Source organism: Somniosus microcephalus, chromosome 7 (assembly GCF_052327205.1).
Source record: "Somniosus microcephalus isolate GS21.2 chromosome 7, FLI_Smic_1.0, whole genome shotgun sequence".
NCBI lineage: Eukaryota > Metazoa > Chordata > Chondrichthyes > Squaliformes > Somniosidae > Somniosus > Somniosus microcephalus.
In genome coordinates, this window is record NC_140993.1 from 77,786,749 (window position 1) to 77,803,693 (window position 16,945).

At 47.5% G+C, this 16,945-nt stretch overlaps 1 protein-coding gene across 1 annotated transcript; it reads left to right on the top strand.

The window, feature by feature from the left end:
* The first annotated feature begins 14,381 nt into the window (after nt 1-14,381).
* On the top strand, nt 14,382-16,015 carry gbp (glycogen synthase kinase binding protein). The gene has a single exon (XM_085992640.1). It carries the CDS (start codon nt 14,663-14,665, stop codon nt 15,176-15,178), a length of 516 nt encoding a protein of 171 aa, XP_085848766.1. The 5' UTR covers nt 14,382-14,662; the 3' UTR covers nt 15,179-16,015.
* Nucleotides 16,016-16,945: the final 930 nt, after the last annotated feature.

Genomic DNA, 16,945 nt, shown 5'->3' on the forward strand with positions numbered 1-16,945 from the left:
CGCCAGTGGCGCACTGCCTCCACGATGGCTTGGGCCTCCTTTTCCACGGAGGTGTGTCTGATCTCGGGCCCTTGGAGGGTCCTCGAGAAGAAAGCTACGGGCCGCCCCGCCTGGTTGAGGGTGGCCGCCAAGGCAAAGTCAGACGCATCACTTTCCACTTGAAATGGAGTGTTCTCGTCCACTGCCTGTAGCGTGGCCCGCTCAATATCCTGCTTAATGCTTTTGAAGGCGGCGTGGGCCTCAGCAGAGAGCGGAAAAGAGGATGCTTTCAAGAGGGGGTGGGCTTTGTCGGAGTAGTTGGGGACCCATTGGGAATAATAAGAAAATAACCCCAGGCACCTTTTCAGGGCTTTGGGAGTGTTGGGCAGGGGCAGCTCCCGTAGGGGGCGCAATCGGTCGGGGTCTGGTCCGATTTCCCCATTCTCCACCACGCTGCCTAGTATGCAGAGGCGCGTGGTGTTGAAAACGCACTTGTCCTCGTTGTAGGTGAGGTTGAGTTTTTGTGCGGTTTTCAGGAACCTCTCGAGGTTCGAGTCGTGATCCTGCTGGTTGTGACCGCAGATGGTGACGTTGTCGAGGTAGGGGAAGGTTGCCTGCAAGTGGTGGTCATCGACCATGCGATCCATCTCCCTCTGGAAGACCGAGACCCCATTCGTCACCCCAAAGGGGACTCTGAGGAATTGGTAGAGGCGTCCGTTCGCCTCGAAGGCGGTGTACGGGCGGTCCTCTGGTCTGATAGGGAGCTGGTGGTACGCTGACTTGAGGTCGATGGTGGAGAACACCCGGTATTGGGCGATTTGGTTCACCATTTCTGATATGCGGGGTAGCGGGTAGGCGTCTAGTTGGGTGTACCTGTTGATCGTTTGGCTATAGTCGATCACCATCCGTTTCTTCTCGCTACCCCTTACCACCACCACTTGGGCGCGCCACGGGCTATTGCTGCATTCAATAATGCGCTCTTTCAGGAGCCTGTCTACCTCGGTTGCGATAAACCGCCTGTCCTCCCAGCTGTACCTCCTGCTTTTGGTCGCTATTGGCCGGCAGTTAGGGGTAAGGTTCGCGAATAGCGAAGGCGGCTTTACCTTCAGGGTAGCCAGGCCGCACACTGTGAGGGGCGGCTGGGACCCACCGTACTTGAGCGTGATGCTTTGGTGGTTGCACTGGAAATCCAGGCCCAAGATCACGCTCGTGCATAGATTCTTCATGATTAGTACTTTAAAATTATCGTATACAGTCCCGTTAACGGACAATTGTACCGTGCAGTAACCCAGAATGGTCGATGTCTGGGTTTTATCAGCCATAGAGATGGTACCCCGAGTAGGGACCACCTTTAGGGAGAGTTGTCGTGCCAGTTCCGGGTGGATAAAACTCTCTGTGCTTCCACTGTCAATTAAACATTTAACCCCGCACCCGTTTACCTCGATGTCCACCATTGATTTGGATAGCGGGTGGGGCCTGGTCTGGTCCACTGTGACCGATGCCACTGTAGGGCCCTGATCGAGACAAGATGGCGTCCGCGCTGTCTGCTCACAAGATGGCGGACCCCACGAGGTCGGGCAAGATGGCGTCCAAGATGGCCGCTCCCACGGCGCACACGCGGCGGTGGCGGGTTTTGGTTTTCCAGCGGGGTTCCCTCTGCACACCTTCCCAAAGTGCCCCTTCTTACCGCACTTAAAGCAGGTGGTGCCTTTCGCCGGGCACAGGTTTCTGGTGTGCTTTGGCTGCCCGCAGAAGTAGCAGTTGGGTCCCCGACGCATCGCGGCTGTCGTAGGGCTTCTGGGGGGAGAGCGGGGCCCCGACGGTGTCGGGCTGCCAGGCGGGGAAGATGCCTTCCAAGATGGCGGCGCCCTTGGTGCACACGTGGCGGCATGGACGGCGCGGGCTGAAGAGTAGGCGTCCGAGTTTCTCTGGGTCACATCCAGGGATCGCGTGGTGTCCGCAGCCTGTTTCAGGTCCAATCCCGTTTTTTCCAGCAGTCTTTGCCGGATGTAAGTGGAGCTGAGGCCTGTGATAAAGGCATCGCGAACAAGCTCGTCGGTGTACACTGCGGCTTTTACATCTCGGCACTTGCAGTCTTTGCCAAGCATTTTCAGGGTGCCTAGGAACTCCTCCACCGATTCCCCAGGTCGCTGTGCGCGAGTGGCGAGCAGATGCCTGGCATACACCTCATTCGTAGGCTGCTGGTAATGCGCCTTTAAGATGTCGCAGGCGGCCAGGTACGTGTCGGCGTCTTGGATGAGGGGGTAAACCCGGTGGCTTACCCAATTCCGCAGAATTCCGAGTTTCATACTCGCAGCGTCCGTAGCGTCTTTGACGGCTGCGGAATTGTCCAGGAAGAATTCCATACACATAAACCAGTGTCCGAAGCGTGCTGATGCGTCCGGAGCATGCTGATCCAAATCCAAACGTTCGGGTTTCAGGAGTTGATCCATTGTGTTGAAAAATAAATTAATAAAATTGATGTGCCTCAATAATCCCGAGACTCGATGTTAGCGAAACAAAACAAGGCTTTTATTAACTTAGAAGATAACACGCAGTGGAGAGAGGTATCTTCCCTGGAGGTCTGCAGTACTGGCTGTGAGGCCAGACTGAGCTGGCTTACATAGAGGCCAGGTATGGGCGGAGCCCTACACACAACACATTCCATACATTCCAATACACAATACAATGGTGAGGAGAAACCTGAAACCAACCACAGTCACAGGCAATACAATGGTAAGGGGGAACCTGAAACCAACCACAGTCACAGGCAGTGATGAATGGAATATTTCATCACAAGCACATCGGCCGGCAGCTCCTCGGCGGGAAGCTCGCAGTCCGACTGGGAGGAGGGAGAGCCGGGCATGGTGGCCAGAGGCCGGACTGTGAGCGGGAGAAGCAGGCCACCACATCGTGGAGCCGGCAACAGTGAGGAGGAGGCCGCGGTGACGGAGCGGCTGAGGGACATCACGTTCCCACTGCCATTGGATGCCATTGAATTGACTTTTCTGAACATGGCGCTGGAGAATAGCGACGTGTCTCTGTGAGTGATCGGGGAGTAAGCATTCCATTGTACTAGTTACATATGGCAAATAAAATTGAAATTGAATTGAATTGAAATGGCATTATAGAGGCAATTTAGTGCTTGTTAAGGGCCTTAACGGCCTATCCCGCCTCTTGGAAGTAGGATGGAGAAGGGACCAGTAGACACGATTTAATAAAAATTGTTTGGAGGCGGGGTTGGGCCCGCCCACCAGTTTTTGCAATTTTAACCCCCCACACGCCTCCGAACCCGCCTCAACGGCCCAGTGAAAATCGAGCCCATAGAGTACAAACAACAGCTTCAATAACAACAACTTGTATTTATATAGCACCTTTAACATAGTAAAAGGTCCCAAGGCACTTCACAGGAGTGTTATAAAACAAAAATTTGACACCGAGCCACATAAGAAATTAGGGCAGATGACCAAAAGCTTGGTCAAAGAGGTAGGTTTTAAGGCGCGTCTTAAAGGAGGATGGAGAGGTGGAGAGGTTTAGGGAGGGAATTCCAGAGCTTAGGGCCTAGGCAGCTGAAGTCATGGCCACCAATGGTTGCATGATTGTAACCAGGGAATGCTCAAGAGGGCAGAATTAAAGGAGCACAGATATCTCGGGGGGGTTGTGGGGCTGGAGGAGATCACAGAGATATAGAGGGGCGAGGCCATGGAGGGATTTGAAAACAAGGATAGAATTTTAAAATTAAGGCGTTGCTTAACCAGGAGCCAGTATAGGTCACCGAACACAGGGGTGATGGATGAATGGGACTTGCTGCAAGTTAGGACATGGACAGCTGAGTTTTGGATGACCTCAAGTTTTCGTAGGGCAGAATATAGGAGGCCAGCCAAGAGTGCGTTGGAATAGTCAAGTTTAGAGGTAACAAGGGCATGGATGAGCGTTTCAGCAGCAGATGAACTGAGGCAGAAGCGGAGATGGGCAATGTTACGGAGGTGGAAGTAGGCGGTCTTAGTTATGCAACGGATATGTGGTCGGAAGCTCATTTCAGGGTCAAATATGGCACCAAGGTTGAGAACGGTCTGGTTCAGCCTCAGAAAGATGCTAGGGAGAGGGATGGAGCCGGTGGCTAGGGAATGGAGTTTGTGCCAGGGACCAAAGACAATTACTTCGGTCTTCCCAATATTTAATTGGAGAAAATTTGTGCTCATCCAGTGCTGGATGTCGGACACACAGACTGACAATTTAGAGTCCATGGAGGGGTCAAGAGAAGAGGTGGTGAGGTAGAGCTGAGTGTCGTCAGCGTACATGTGGAAGCTGATGCTGTGTTTTCTGTTGATATTGCCAAGGGGAAGCACATAGATGAGAAATAGGAGGGGGCCAAGAATTGGTCAACTGTGTCAAAGGTTGCTGACAGGACGAGGAGGAATAGTTTACCTTTGTCACAGTCACAAAGGATATCATTTGTGACTTTGATGAGAGCCATTTCGGTACTGCAACTGTAGGATTCGCAAAATCCAGGAAAATACAGCCTACATTTTAAAACCCCTGAAATGGCCACATTTTTAAGAGCACAAGATTGAGTCGGCAGATCACATGACTCATTTCAGAAGGACATACCACTGCAATACCTTAAAGAAACCTGAGTCACCACCGATTGGAAAATTCCAGACTGACTGCAATTGATATGGTAATAAAGGTAGCAGCAGTAACGAAGTCAAAAACAAAGGACTTGCACTTGAAAAGGTCATGTTAATCGCCAGATAAACGTAAACCCATCACTGAAATCACAGAGCACAGACAAGACCCATTATCTGCATCAAACTCAGCGGGACACGGGACATAACCCACCAGTTTGGTTTCGGCCACGATTAAAGTCGTTAAACTAAAGTACCAGCTTTTGTCAAAGTAGCCGGCCCAAAACTTTGACAAAAGAAAATCCCTGATTTGGCGCCAAAGGGCAAGGAAACGGTATAACTGTTGGGGGAAAATCAACGGGCAGAAGGTACGATCGGAGGCAGAGAACAACGAGAGGTTAAGGTTAAGTTGAACGGTTCGAGTGGAGAGGTCCGATTAGGAGGTTCGATTACGGTTCGAGGAGCACGGAGGTTCTACAAGTTCGAGCAGGAGAGCAGGTTCAGGAACCCGTCCCAGAAGGAAGATCAATCGGGAATCCTGGAAGCTACAGGAGCACCAAGGTCGAGGACAGTTTTAAAACCCTGGTGAGCATAGAGGCCCAACTCCACCTAGCTGACCTAGTAGAGGGATACTTTAGAGACGGGAGGGTTTTAATATTAAGGGCTTTGTAATCGGGAGTGTTATTTATCCTTCGTTGTACCGCGCGCTTTCCCCACCCCCGTTTTATTATACCGCAGCTAATGAATTGATGTATTTTAAGATAGTCAAAGTAATTCTTGTGTGTTAAATTTTAGGTCCCATTGGGAGGCGTGTTAATGATTTTGTCTGTGTTGTTTCTTTGTTCCCTGTGTTTTTATTCTCCTTATAAATAAAGAAACCATTAATTTTAAAACTTACCTTGTCTCACCTGATCCATTTGTCTTCCGAGTCACAAGTTGGGCCAACACATCAAGGTAGTCTGGCAATAAGTCCAGTGTCTAGAATCAGTGAGGGGGGAGCGCTTCGAAACCGCTCACGAGCAGTGTGAAATCAAGAATCGATCTCGCACACCACAAGCTCGTTAAAAAGACCCCTTACAGGCAAGGGTGGAAACCAGATTGGAGGGATTTAAACATGTAGTTGTGGGAAAGATGGGCACAGATTTGGGAGGCAACAACACGTTCAAGGGCTTTAGAGAGGAAAGGGAGGTTGGAGAAGGGGCGGTAGTTTGCAAGAACAGAAGGGTCAAGGGTTGGTTTTTGAGGAGAGGGGTGATGATGGCAGATTTGAGGGAGAGGGGACAGTACCTGAGGAGAGAAAACCGTTAACAATGTCAGCTAACATGGGAGCCAGAAAAGGAAGTTGGGTGATCAGCAGTTTAGTGGGAATAGGGTCGAGAGAGCAGGAAGTGGGTCTCATGGACAAGATGAGTGCAGAGAGGTCATGAGGGGAGATCGGAGAGAAACTGAAGAAAGATGCAAGTTCAGGGCTAGGGCAGGGGGGAACCTTAGAGGAAGTTTGGCCCGGTGGGCTAGGGGAAGGATTGGAAGTGGCAGAGGCAGTTGATCGGATGGTCTCAATCTTAAGAGACAAATAAGTCCATGAGCTCCTCACACTTCTTGTTGGAGGTGAGGGTGGATGAGACAGGGGAGAGGGGGTTTAAGAAGATGGTTAGCAGTAGAGATTAGAAACCGGTGTTTACTTTGCATTCCAGAATGATCCTGGAATAGTGAGCAGTTTTGGCATATAAGAGTAGGACTTAATAATGCTTTATGTGGGCCAGCCAGATGTGGCGGTGAATGGCTAAACCAGTTGTGCTCCATGTTGAGTCTGTGTGTCCCAGTTATGCTTATTATAAATCACTGGACACAGACAACAAGAATAACTTTAACAGGTCTTTACTATTCGGAGGTCAGGGCTGAACTGCCCAGCAAATCACTACACAACGTTTATATACCGGTGTGGTCACCACCGGTATTACAGTATACAGCAGCCAAGAGAAAGTAGTACATCTCTTAAGGTAGTTCTCTTAAGGTGGAACAGGTTACATACACCACAATCCTCCCTTTTTAGCTTAACAGTTATATCCCCATTTAACATAACATAATAACATATATATATACAACTTCATGCAAAACAGTTCAAAGATTCAGTCTCTGAGGAGGCCTCCTGATCCGAGTTGGATAACGCCTTTCAGGGGTCTCTGATTCTCGTTGCTGGGGTGACTGATCTAGTTGATCTCTTATGGATTGGACATCATCATCAGGTACATTCACTTCTGAGGTAGATGCTTCAGGTTCACTAACTTCTTCCACGGTTGTCTCTGCTGTAACCATGGGTTCGACCCTTGTTCTCGATTCTACCAGTTGGTCAGCATGACGTCGTATTACATTTTCACCAATATCTACCGTGTACATCAGGGGTCCTTGTCTGGCCCGAATTGTTCCAGATTGCCATTTCTCATTTTTATAGTCCCGGGCTAACACTGGTTGTCCTATTTCAAAACTCCGAGTGGTCTTGTTATTTATATGCTGGAACTGTTTGTTTTCGACTTCCCTCCGCACATTTGGTTTTAACAAGTCCAACCTGGACCGCAACCTCCTGTTATAGAACATCATGGCAGGACTTTGCTTTGTCACTGCATGAGTGGCGTTTCGATATGCCAGTAGGAAATTGTCCACCTTGTGTTGTAGTGGAATCTGATCTTCGCTCATGGCCTTTATTGCTTTTTTGAACGTTTGTACAAATCTCTCGGCCAACCCGTTTGTAGCCGGATGATATGGGGCAGAGGTATAATGTTTCACCCCATTCTTCTTCATGAATTTCTGGAATTCTTCTGACACGAACTGCGGTCTGTTGTCTGAACATATTTGTTCTGGCAATCCATTTCTTGCAAATATCGTTCTTAGCACCACGATCGTCTTTTCCGAGGTAGTGGTAGTTATCTTAATCACTTCTGGCCATTTAGAATGTGCGTCCACCGCAATTAAAGACATGGAGTCCATGAATGGACCAGCAAAGTCAATATGTACACGTTGCCATGGGGTTGAAGGCCATTCCCATGGATGCAGCGGTGCAATCGGAGGTGCATTTTGAACTTTTTGGCACCCTGAGCAGCTTTTCGTCAGATCCTCTATCTGTTGGTCGATACCTGGCCACCACACATAAGCCCTAGCAAGGCTTTTCATCTTGACTCCCCCCAGATGACCTTCATGCAGTTCCTTTAGAACTCTCTCTCTTAACTTAGGAGGAATAATCACCCTTGTTCCATACATCAATGTTCCTTGACAGACGGACAGCTGTTCTCGTCTTGCTGAGAATGCCGGTAACAGTGGATCACCATGTGCTGGCCATCCCTTCACTGTCAATTCGTAGACCCGGGACAGTGTCGGGTCGTTCCTGGTTTCTCTTTCAATACTTGCATTGGTGACTGGTAAACATTCGATGATGGTCGAGTGAAATAACTCAACAGGGTCAACCGTCGGTGCCTCCTCCGCTGTAGGTAGTGGCAGGCGCGACAGCCCATCAGCATTACCATGCTGCTTTGTACCTTTGAATTCAATCTGATATTGATGTGCCCCTAGGAAAAGGGACCATCTCTGGAGCCTCTGTGCTGTCATCACCGAAACACCCTTCTTAGGGTTAAAAATGGATACCAACGGCTGGTGGTCTGTCAGTAGCGTAAACTTTTGGCCCTGCAGGTAATGATTAAACTTCTTTACTCCCCACACAAGGCTGAGAGCCTCCCTATCTATCTGAGCATAGTTGCGCTCAGCGGAGGTCAATGATCTGGATGCGAACGCGACTGGCCTCTCCAAGCCATTTGGCAACTTGTGTGAGAGTACTGCCCCAATACCATATGGAGAAGCATCACAAGCCAAACGAATAGGCAGCGTTGGGTTGAAGTGAGCCAACACTTCCTCTGAGGTGATCAATGCCTTGCTTTTGCGAAAGGCCCTCTTACAGTCCTCGCTCCACTTCCATGGTACTCCCTTCTGCAAAAGAGCGTTCAGCGGGTGCAGCACCGTGGATAAATTTGGCAGAAACTTATGGTAATAGTTAATCAACCCTAGGAACGACCTCAACTGGGATACATTATCCGGAGCGGGAGCGGGTGCAGCACCGTGGATACATTTGGCAGAAGCTTATGGTAATAGTTAATCAACCCTAGGAACGACCTCAACTGGGATACATTATCCGGAGCGGGAGCCTTCACAACAGCTTCGATCTTGTCAGGAGACTTATGAAGCCCCTCCTGGTCAATGACATGACCACAGTACGAGATCCGCTTCTGAAAGAACTCACATTTCTGGCGATTAACTCGAAGTCCATATTCTTTCAATCTGGTGAGCACCAGTTCCAAATTTGCAAGATGTTCCTCATCATCATCTCCTGTAATCAGAATATCATCCAGGTAACATTGTGTGCCTGGAATTCCCTGTAATACCTGCTCCATGGCCCTCTGCCAAATTGCTGGAGCCGATGCCACTCCAAAAACCAGTCTATTATACCGATACAAGCCTCTATGCGTGTTGATCGTGAGATACTGGCGTGACTCTTCCTCAACTTCCATCTGTAAGTACGCCTGCGCCAGGCCTATCTTGGTGAAGTGTTTCCCGCCAGACAACGAAGCAAAGATATCCTCAATCCGCGGAAGCGGATATTGCACCGTGTGAAGCACCGGATTAACAGTGATCTTGAAATCTCCACAGATGCGAACCTTCCCTGGTTCCCCCGGCTTGTTGCTCGATGAACGCTTCATGACGGGAACAATGGGCGTGGCCCACTCACTCCAGTCCACCTTAGACAGTACTCCTGAACGTTCTAGCCCTTCCAGCTCAGCTTCCACAGCAGGTCGTATCGCATAAGGTACCGGTCTGGCTTTGAAAAATTTCGGGTTTGCATGTTCTTCAACCTTGATGGTTGCTGTAATTCCTCTCAGTGTTCCCAGTCCCTGTTGGAACACCTCTTTAGCATCGTCCAATATTCTGGACAATCGTTTAGGTTTGACATCTTTTTTACCGGAATCTACCGTTAGTGCTTTTAAGGAATGCCAGTCCATATTTATTCTCCTGATCCACTCCCATCCCAGTAGTGGTGGACCTCCCTCAGGTAGCACATATAAGTCCATTCCTCGGCTTTCTTTGCCCTTGTGGACCACCTTTACCTTTATCTTTCCAATGGGGTATACTCTTTGCCCCGTGTATGTTTTCAATGCAATCTCCGTATCCCGTAGGGGAATATGTGGGAATAACCTTTTGTAATCTTGCTTATTCATGACCGTCAATGCCGATCCAGTGTCCAATTCCATCTTCACTTGGACTCCTGCTATCTGAAGTGTGACCCAGATAGTTTGGAGGTCTGCTTCATTACCCACATTGTGTACTCTTAGACAACCCAGTTCCTTACTGCTGGAGTCTGAATCTGACTTCTGTTCATCCGAACTGTTCTCTGTCACCTTGTGTACCTTTCTGCACTTTTCCTGCGGTGACTTTTTGTTGCTGGTCTTCTTTCCTGACCGGCATACTTTAGCTATGTGACCAAGCCTGCCACATTTTCTGCATTCCTGATGTTTGAACCAGCACTGGTTCTGATCGTGCGTTGTCTTTCCACGATAACACTTTACTGCACCCAAGGCCATTTGATTGGTGCTGAGTTCCGATGACCTTAGCTGCATTTCCGCAGTGCCTCTCGCTGCGGCTTCGTGCGATGCTGCAATAGTGACAGCTTTATCAAGCGTAAGATCATTCTCCTCTAGCAGTCGCTTTTGTGTTCCTTCTTTTAACAATCCACACACAAATTTATCTCTCAGCGCATCTGCTAGTCCTGTTCCAAACTGACAGTACTTTGATAGCTTACGCAGTTCAATTAAGAATTCAGCGTTGCTTTCTTCTTTCAGCTGCATTCTTCTGTAAAATTTAAATCGTTCCGCTATCAGCAGCGGCGTGGGGTTTAAATGATTTTTCAGGACAGTAACAATATTCGCGAAAGTCTGATCCGCCGGTTTATCTGGTGATACAAGGTGCTTCAATAGCCCGTACGTCTTCGCACCCATTGAGTTTAATAAGGTTAGTGCTTTCTTATCATCTGGTACCTCATTTGCTTTACAATAAACTTCCATGCGTTCTACATACGTGGCCCAATCTTCGACATCGCTATCAAAAGCATTGATGTTACCATGTTTAGGCATCCTTGCAAGTTTCTTTAAATTTTCTTTTTCCCCAAATGGCGGCTTCCCGCGCTTGTCTTCTTCCCCCGCCTACTAAAATGGCGGCTTCCCGCGCTTGGCGGTTTTTCCCGCGCTCGTCTTCTTCCCCCGCCGACTACAATGGCGGCTTCCCGCGTTTGCCTTCTTCCCCCGCTGGCTGCAATGGCGATTGCTGTGCTGCTGCCGTTCTTGCCTCCCCAGCGGTTCTCAATTCCCCAACGCTGCTTTTTGCTCCCCCGCGGTTCCCGTGGGCATTCACGCTTCCCCTGCTGTTGCGCCTCTCAGCCCCGCTTGCAGGCCGGTCCTTTACACCGGCTGCGGTTGAGTTCTCCGCGGTTCTCGTGGCCTTAACGCTGCCCCAGTCGCTGCGCCTCTCGGCCCCGATTGCAGCCCGGCCCTTTTCACCGGCCGCGGTCGAGTTCTCCGCCCTTTTTCCTCCGTTTTCCCTCCCCTACTCCACAGCCAATGCGGCCGACTTTCTGCTCGTGTCGCTGATCGGCTTACCCACCACCGTGGTAGAAGGGATGATCACTGCCTGTCGCTGATGGAGGGCTTCGTGGTCAGAATTTTTCTTTTTAACCCGGGTTCTCGATGCCTCCCGTGCGATGTGGTGCTCAGCAGGATGATGAGGGCGGATGCCTCTTCTCGACGCCCGTTCTGAGGACGAAGCTGCCTTGGATGTAAAACTGCCGCAGGGTAAGATCGGACTCGTCGCCACTGTTGAGTCTGTGTGTCCCAGTTATGCTTATTATAAATCACTGGACACAGACAAGAATAACTTTAACAGGTCTTTACTATTCGGAGGTCAGGGCTGAACTGCCCAGCAAATCACTACACAACGTTTATATACCGGTGTGGTCACCACCGGTATTACAGTATACAGCAGCCAAGAGAAAGTAGTACATCTCTTAAGGTAGTTCTCTTAAGGTGGAACAGGTTACATACACCACACTCCATATCCATTCAAGTCTGCGTCCCTTGGACTTAAGGAATCACAGATGAGTGCTGTATCGGGGGAATGGCCAGGGTGAGAGAGGGTAATTGTTTTAATAGGGACTAGGGCATCAAAGGTGGTGGTGAGGGTGCGGTTGAGCAGCATAGAGGACCAAAGGCTGGACAGTTGGGATTTCAGCCAAGCTTCCTTACAAAAGCAAGAAAATAATGCTAAACCTTTATAAATCACTGGTTAGACCTCAGCTAAAATATTGTGTATAATTCTGGGCACCACACATTAGGAAGGATGTCTAGGCCTTGCAAAGGATATTTACCAGAATGGTACCGGGGTGTTGGAATTCAGTTAAGTGGAGAAACTAGAGAAGCTGGGATTGTTCTCCTTATAGCAAGTTAATGGGATATTTAAGAAGGTGTTCAAAATTATGGGGTGGTTGATAAAGTAGATAGGGATAAACTGTTTCCACTGGCAGTAGGGCTGGTAACCAGAGGACACAGATTTAAAATAATTGGCAAAAAGGCCAGAGGGGAAATGCAAATTTTTTTTACTCAGCGAATTGATATGATCTGGAATGCATTGCCTGAAAGGGTGGTGCAGATTCAATAGTAACTTTCAAAAGAATATTGGAATTGAGTTAAAAAGGAAAAATTTGTAGGGCTACAGGGAAACAGCAGGGGAGTGGGACTAATTGGATAGTTCTTTCAGAGAGCTGGCATAGGAACGATGGGCCAAATGGCCTCCTTCTTTGTTGTATGATTCTAGGATAAGAAAGTGAAAGAGAAAAAAGAAATCAGCAACAACACCTTGCATTTGTATAGCGCCTTTAACAGAGTATAACAACCCCAGATACTTTACAGAAGTGATTAACAAACAAAATTTGACACCAAGTCACAGAAGGAGATATTAGGTCAGGTGACAAAAAGCTTGCTCAAAGAGGTATGTTTTAAGGAGCGTCTTAAAGGAGGGGGAGAGGTAGAGAGGCGGAGAGGATTGGAGTGGAATTCCAGAGTTTAGGGCCTAGGCAGCCATGGCCGCCAATGATGGTACGAAGAAAATCGGGGATGTGCAAGAGGCTAGAGTTGCAGGAGCGCAGAGATCTCGGAGGGTTGTTGGGCTGGAGGAGGTTACAGAGATAGGGAGGGGTGAGGCCATGGAGGGATTTGAAAAGGATGAGAATTTTAAAACTGAGGCGTTGTCGGACTGGGAGCCAATGTAGGTTAGGAAGCACAGAGGTGATGGATGAATGAGATTCGGGTACGAGTTAGGATACGGGCAGCAGAGTTTTGGATGAGCTCAAGTTTACAGACAGCACAAGGTGGGAGTCCAGCCAGGGGAGCATTGGAATAGTCGAGTCTAGAGGTAACAAAAGCAAGGGACAGACTTTTTTTGTTGATACCTCATACCACAGCATTAATTTCCAACTATAGCATATATAAAATGACAGTTGGAAATCTGTGTGTAAGTATACCCTTAAAAAAAAATTCCCTCCTCTCTTGTTAAGATTTTGACTTAGTGTACAGCCCCATGTGCCAGTTGCCTCTCATTATCTCACCTAAGCAGCCATTACTTATGTGTGACTGTTGCTGATTGTAGTGGGGGAACAAAACGAAGAAGAAATGGAATGGGGGGGTTAAATCTAAAACATACAAAAAATAAACCAGATTTTTTATGTTGTAAACATAAAAAAGTTGACGGTGAGCCTTCATGTATTATTCATTCGAGAAACAGACTGCAGTCATAGGCAGTAATTCTTTATGACTAAGGACCTCTGACTTGTTTACTTAGGTTGGTTACTTTATTGATAATTAGCAATTCCTAATTTCGATTTGAGTTATCTAAAGAACCACGTAGGCCAATTACGGGAAGGAGAAAAAAAACTTTAACCGATCGCTATCTGTTTCTGACTAATCTACAGTTCCGGCTAGTAACCATAAATACTGCATAAATTACTGGAGCAACTCGCTGTTTTGTATGCTGTGCAGCTAATCTGCAGTATGTATTTCTTGTATCAAACGCCAAGCGTGTGTGCGCGCGCGCGCACAGCAAAACGACTCCAAAAATTCTTTATATTTTATTCCACTGTTACACATATATTAAAATGTCTGTGCATTTATTATAAATATATATAGACATAAATGCTTCTGCATCCATAAGCATGTATTATTAGTGTTGCGCACACGCATGTGGACTCCAACGGTCCAGGCTTCAAAAAAATACAGTCGCAGCCCATTCGTCGCGCCGTTGACTTTCTGCTATGACCCGCCCTCTCTTGGTGAGGTGCCCGGGACAACGCGCCGCCCCCGCCTGCCCGTGCGGCCAGTGTAACATTTGGGACATTGTTCGAAACCAGTGACGTAGGGTGCCATTCATTCTCCTCCGTGGAGCCGAATCCACTATCGTCTTCAGTGACAGAATGGAGGGGGGGGGGAATCTCTAGAAGAAATAGTTCAGTTACAAATAAGATCATACAGAACACCAGCTCTGATGAACCGAATGGCGTATTAAAACATTCACTATTTGAAAATAAAATACTTAATTGGGGAAAAAAACTACAGAATTCCCCATCTAGACACACGGTAAGATCTGGTTTCCCCCGCCTTAGGAATGGGCGCTTCTGAGGTGACGTCAGCCTTTGTTTACAACTGAAAGGGTGTGTGTGTGTGGGCGCGGGACTCGGCGCAGCGGGTGTCGCTTCGCTCAGCGCAAACACCTTCCTTTCACAGCACAGTGCCTTGTTTTTGTAGAACTAATACAATTTTTTTGAGATTGGGAGTAAAAGTTTGTTTTTGATCCCCCCAAAAATGTTTTCAAATACAAGCTAATGTGTTCAATTGGCTGCCAAAAAAAAACGACAGAGGGAGGAACTACTACCGCTCCCAGAAGCAGCAGCAGCACAGAAACAAAGCCGAGATAACATGCCGCGGCGAAGAGAGAGCTTCCTCCTCCTGGAACAGGCCGTTACAGTCGACTCGAAGGAGATCGACGCTTTAGTGGCTAAAATTGGGGAGACGCTACAGTTCCAGCGAATACCCAACAGCGGCGGCGGCGGCGGAGTGGCGAAGCAGCAGCAGCAACAACAACATCACAACCACCACCAGCAGCAACAATATAAGCAACATCATCATCACTACCAGCAGCAGGAGCCGCGTGGCTCAGCCAGGTGTGGAATGTGTTGTATCGAGCGCTGGAAGGCTCCGAGTCGCAACAAGCCGTACAGCGTTCCAAGCCGAGCCCGAGACTCGGCCATGGGGACATCGGCGGCGAACGGCAAGAGCGAAAACATGCGGCCGGCCCCCGGCTCGGCGGAGCACGACGCTCACCAAAAGCTCGAGCAGCTCCTCTCGTCTGGCAACCTGATCAAAGAGGCAGTGAGGCGCCTCCACACCGAGCAGCACTACACGCACATCTACTCCGAGAAGATTACGCTCTAGGCGTCTGGACGGGCCCCGTGAGAATTTGTTCTCATTCGTGAAAGTAACGAAGAGAATTTTTTTTTAATTTTAAATCCAATAGTGTAGGTCGTGGCTTACTTTTGGAGAAGAACATCGAAACGATCACCACGCGAATTGACACAGGGCTACCGAATATTGGTGTAAAATTAATAGCTTTTAAAAAAAATTGAATTGTCTTAACGCACTGTACGGTATTCTTAGGGAGGTTAATAAAACCATTGGGATCCACCTTTGCACCAGTCCTGTGGCTACAGAGTTTTTTTGTAAAAACAAACGATCCAAAAACAGGTAATCTTTTGGATGTTGACTTCAATCTAAAGATTGCAATTTTTTCAACGGGTATACCTGAGGTTACATAATACACCATGTTTACAACAGCGAATCACGCCGTCTGGTGCTTGTTTTTCAAGGAGTCTGACACCGCAAGGTCGTTATCGGGACTGACCTTGATTTTTTTTTCTTTGGACTCCGTGTTTTGACTGACCGTTTCCACAAATGTTTGAATCCCCAAACCGTTTATCAGCTGTGGACTGAATAGCACAGGCAGCTGAGCCGAGCCGAGCCGAGCCAACCCCGCATTCCAAGAACTCTAGACACGGTACACCAGGAATTCCGTGAACTGTTTACAGTACGTGTCCTACCCCGCTGGGTTTGGGACCTGGTTTAATGGAGGAGTAGGGTTAAGATCGCTGTTATTTAATAGCCACTTAATTTTAGCTACAATAAAATAAAGTGTATACTTCGTAACGGAGTACTTTGTTGTTCCTGTTATCCGGGAATTGATGTCTTGAATAAAATATGGCAGTTTAAACAACAGTTTTTATTTGTTTTCTTTAAAATATATTTTGCATTACTGATACGTTAATTGATCATTTACATGGGTTATTCAGTTGGAAAGGAAATATGTGGTTTGGTGCATGATTACCACAAGGATTGGTTTTCTAATGTTTTCTGTACTAATAAGGAAATCATGAAGGCGTGTGAGTAATATCCTGATGTGTGTAGGGATAGGATTCTTCACCCATTTGTATTTTGGTAGGTCCACACACAGCATTGTTAGCTGTAGTGAATATTTGCACAATGAGGGGGTTCTGGTAGATAGGGAGAAACTTCAGGCTCCAATTGTAGTGCATTTATAAAAATGCAAGTTATTTTAATGCACTACGTGTGTCCCTTTTGAGTATTGAAATATTTTGCCATTTCTTGAAGCTTCTTTCATGGATATTATGCAACTGTAATTTGCTATAAATTTCCAGTGGTGGCTATTGAATAGCAGAATTAGTGCTGGAATGAGCTGAAACATGTATTTTTTTGTTGCGCTTTAGGTGGATAAATCTACAATCTAATGTAGATTCACTGAAGAGGGATGTACTAAGACAGTAAACTGCAATGCTCCTGTTGTGCTTTAAGCATCGAAATTCATATAATTTTTAAAATACTAATTAATTTTAAGTTATGTGCTGTAATTATAAAGATGGTGCCGTGGTCTATTGGAAAAATGCCCCATCAGATAATCACATTTCTTAGGAGTCCTACCAATGGGCTATTTTATTGGGGTTTTGTTTGAATTTGCAAAATCAGGTTAATCTGAATAATTTATCTAAAGTAATAACTTGTGTTGAAGGAAATATTATTATGTTTTTGATTTTTGAAACAGTTCCTTTCGTTCCAAGGATTTGTCAAGAAATTAGCTCAAAGAAGCATTGATTTAATAATTAGGAAACTATAGTGCAATTTAACATTGCC

What these genes read in the sequence shown, in the direction of transcription:
- gbp (XM_085992640.1), top strand. Translation starts at nt 14,663, where the DNA reads ATGCCGCGGCGAAGAGAGAGCTTCCTCCTCCTGGAACAGGCCGTTACA.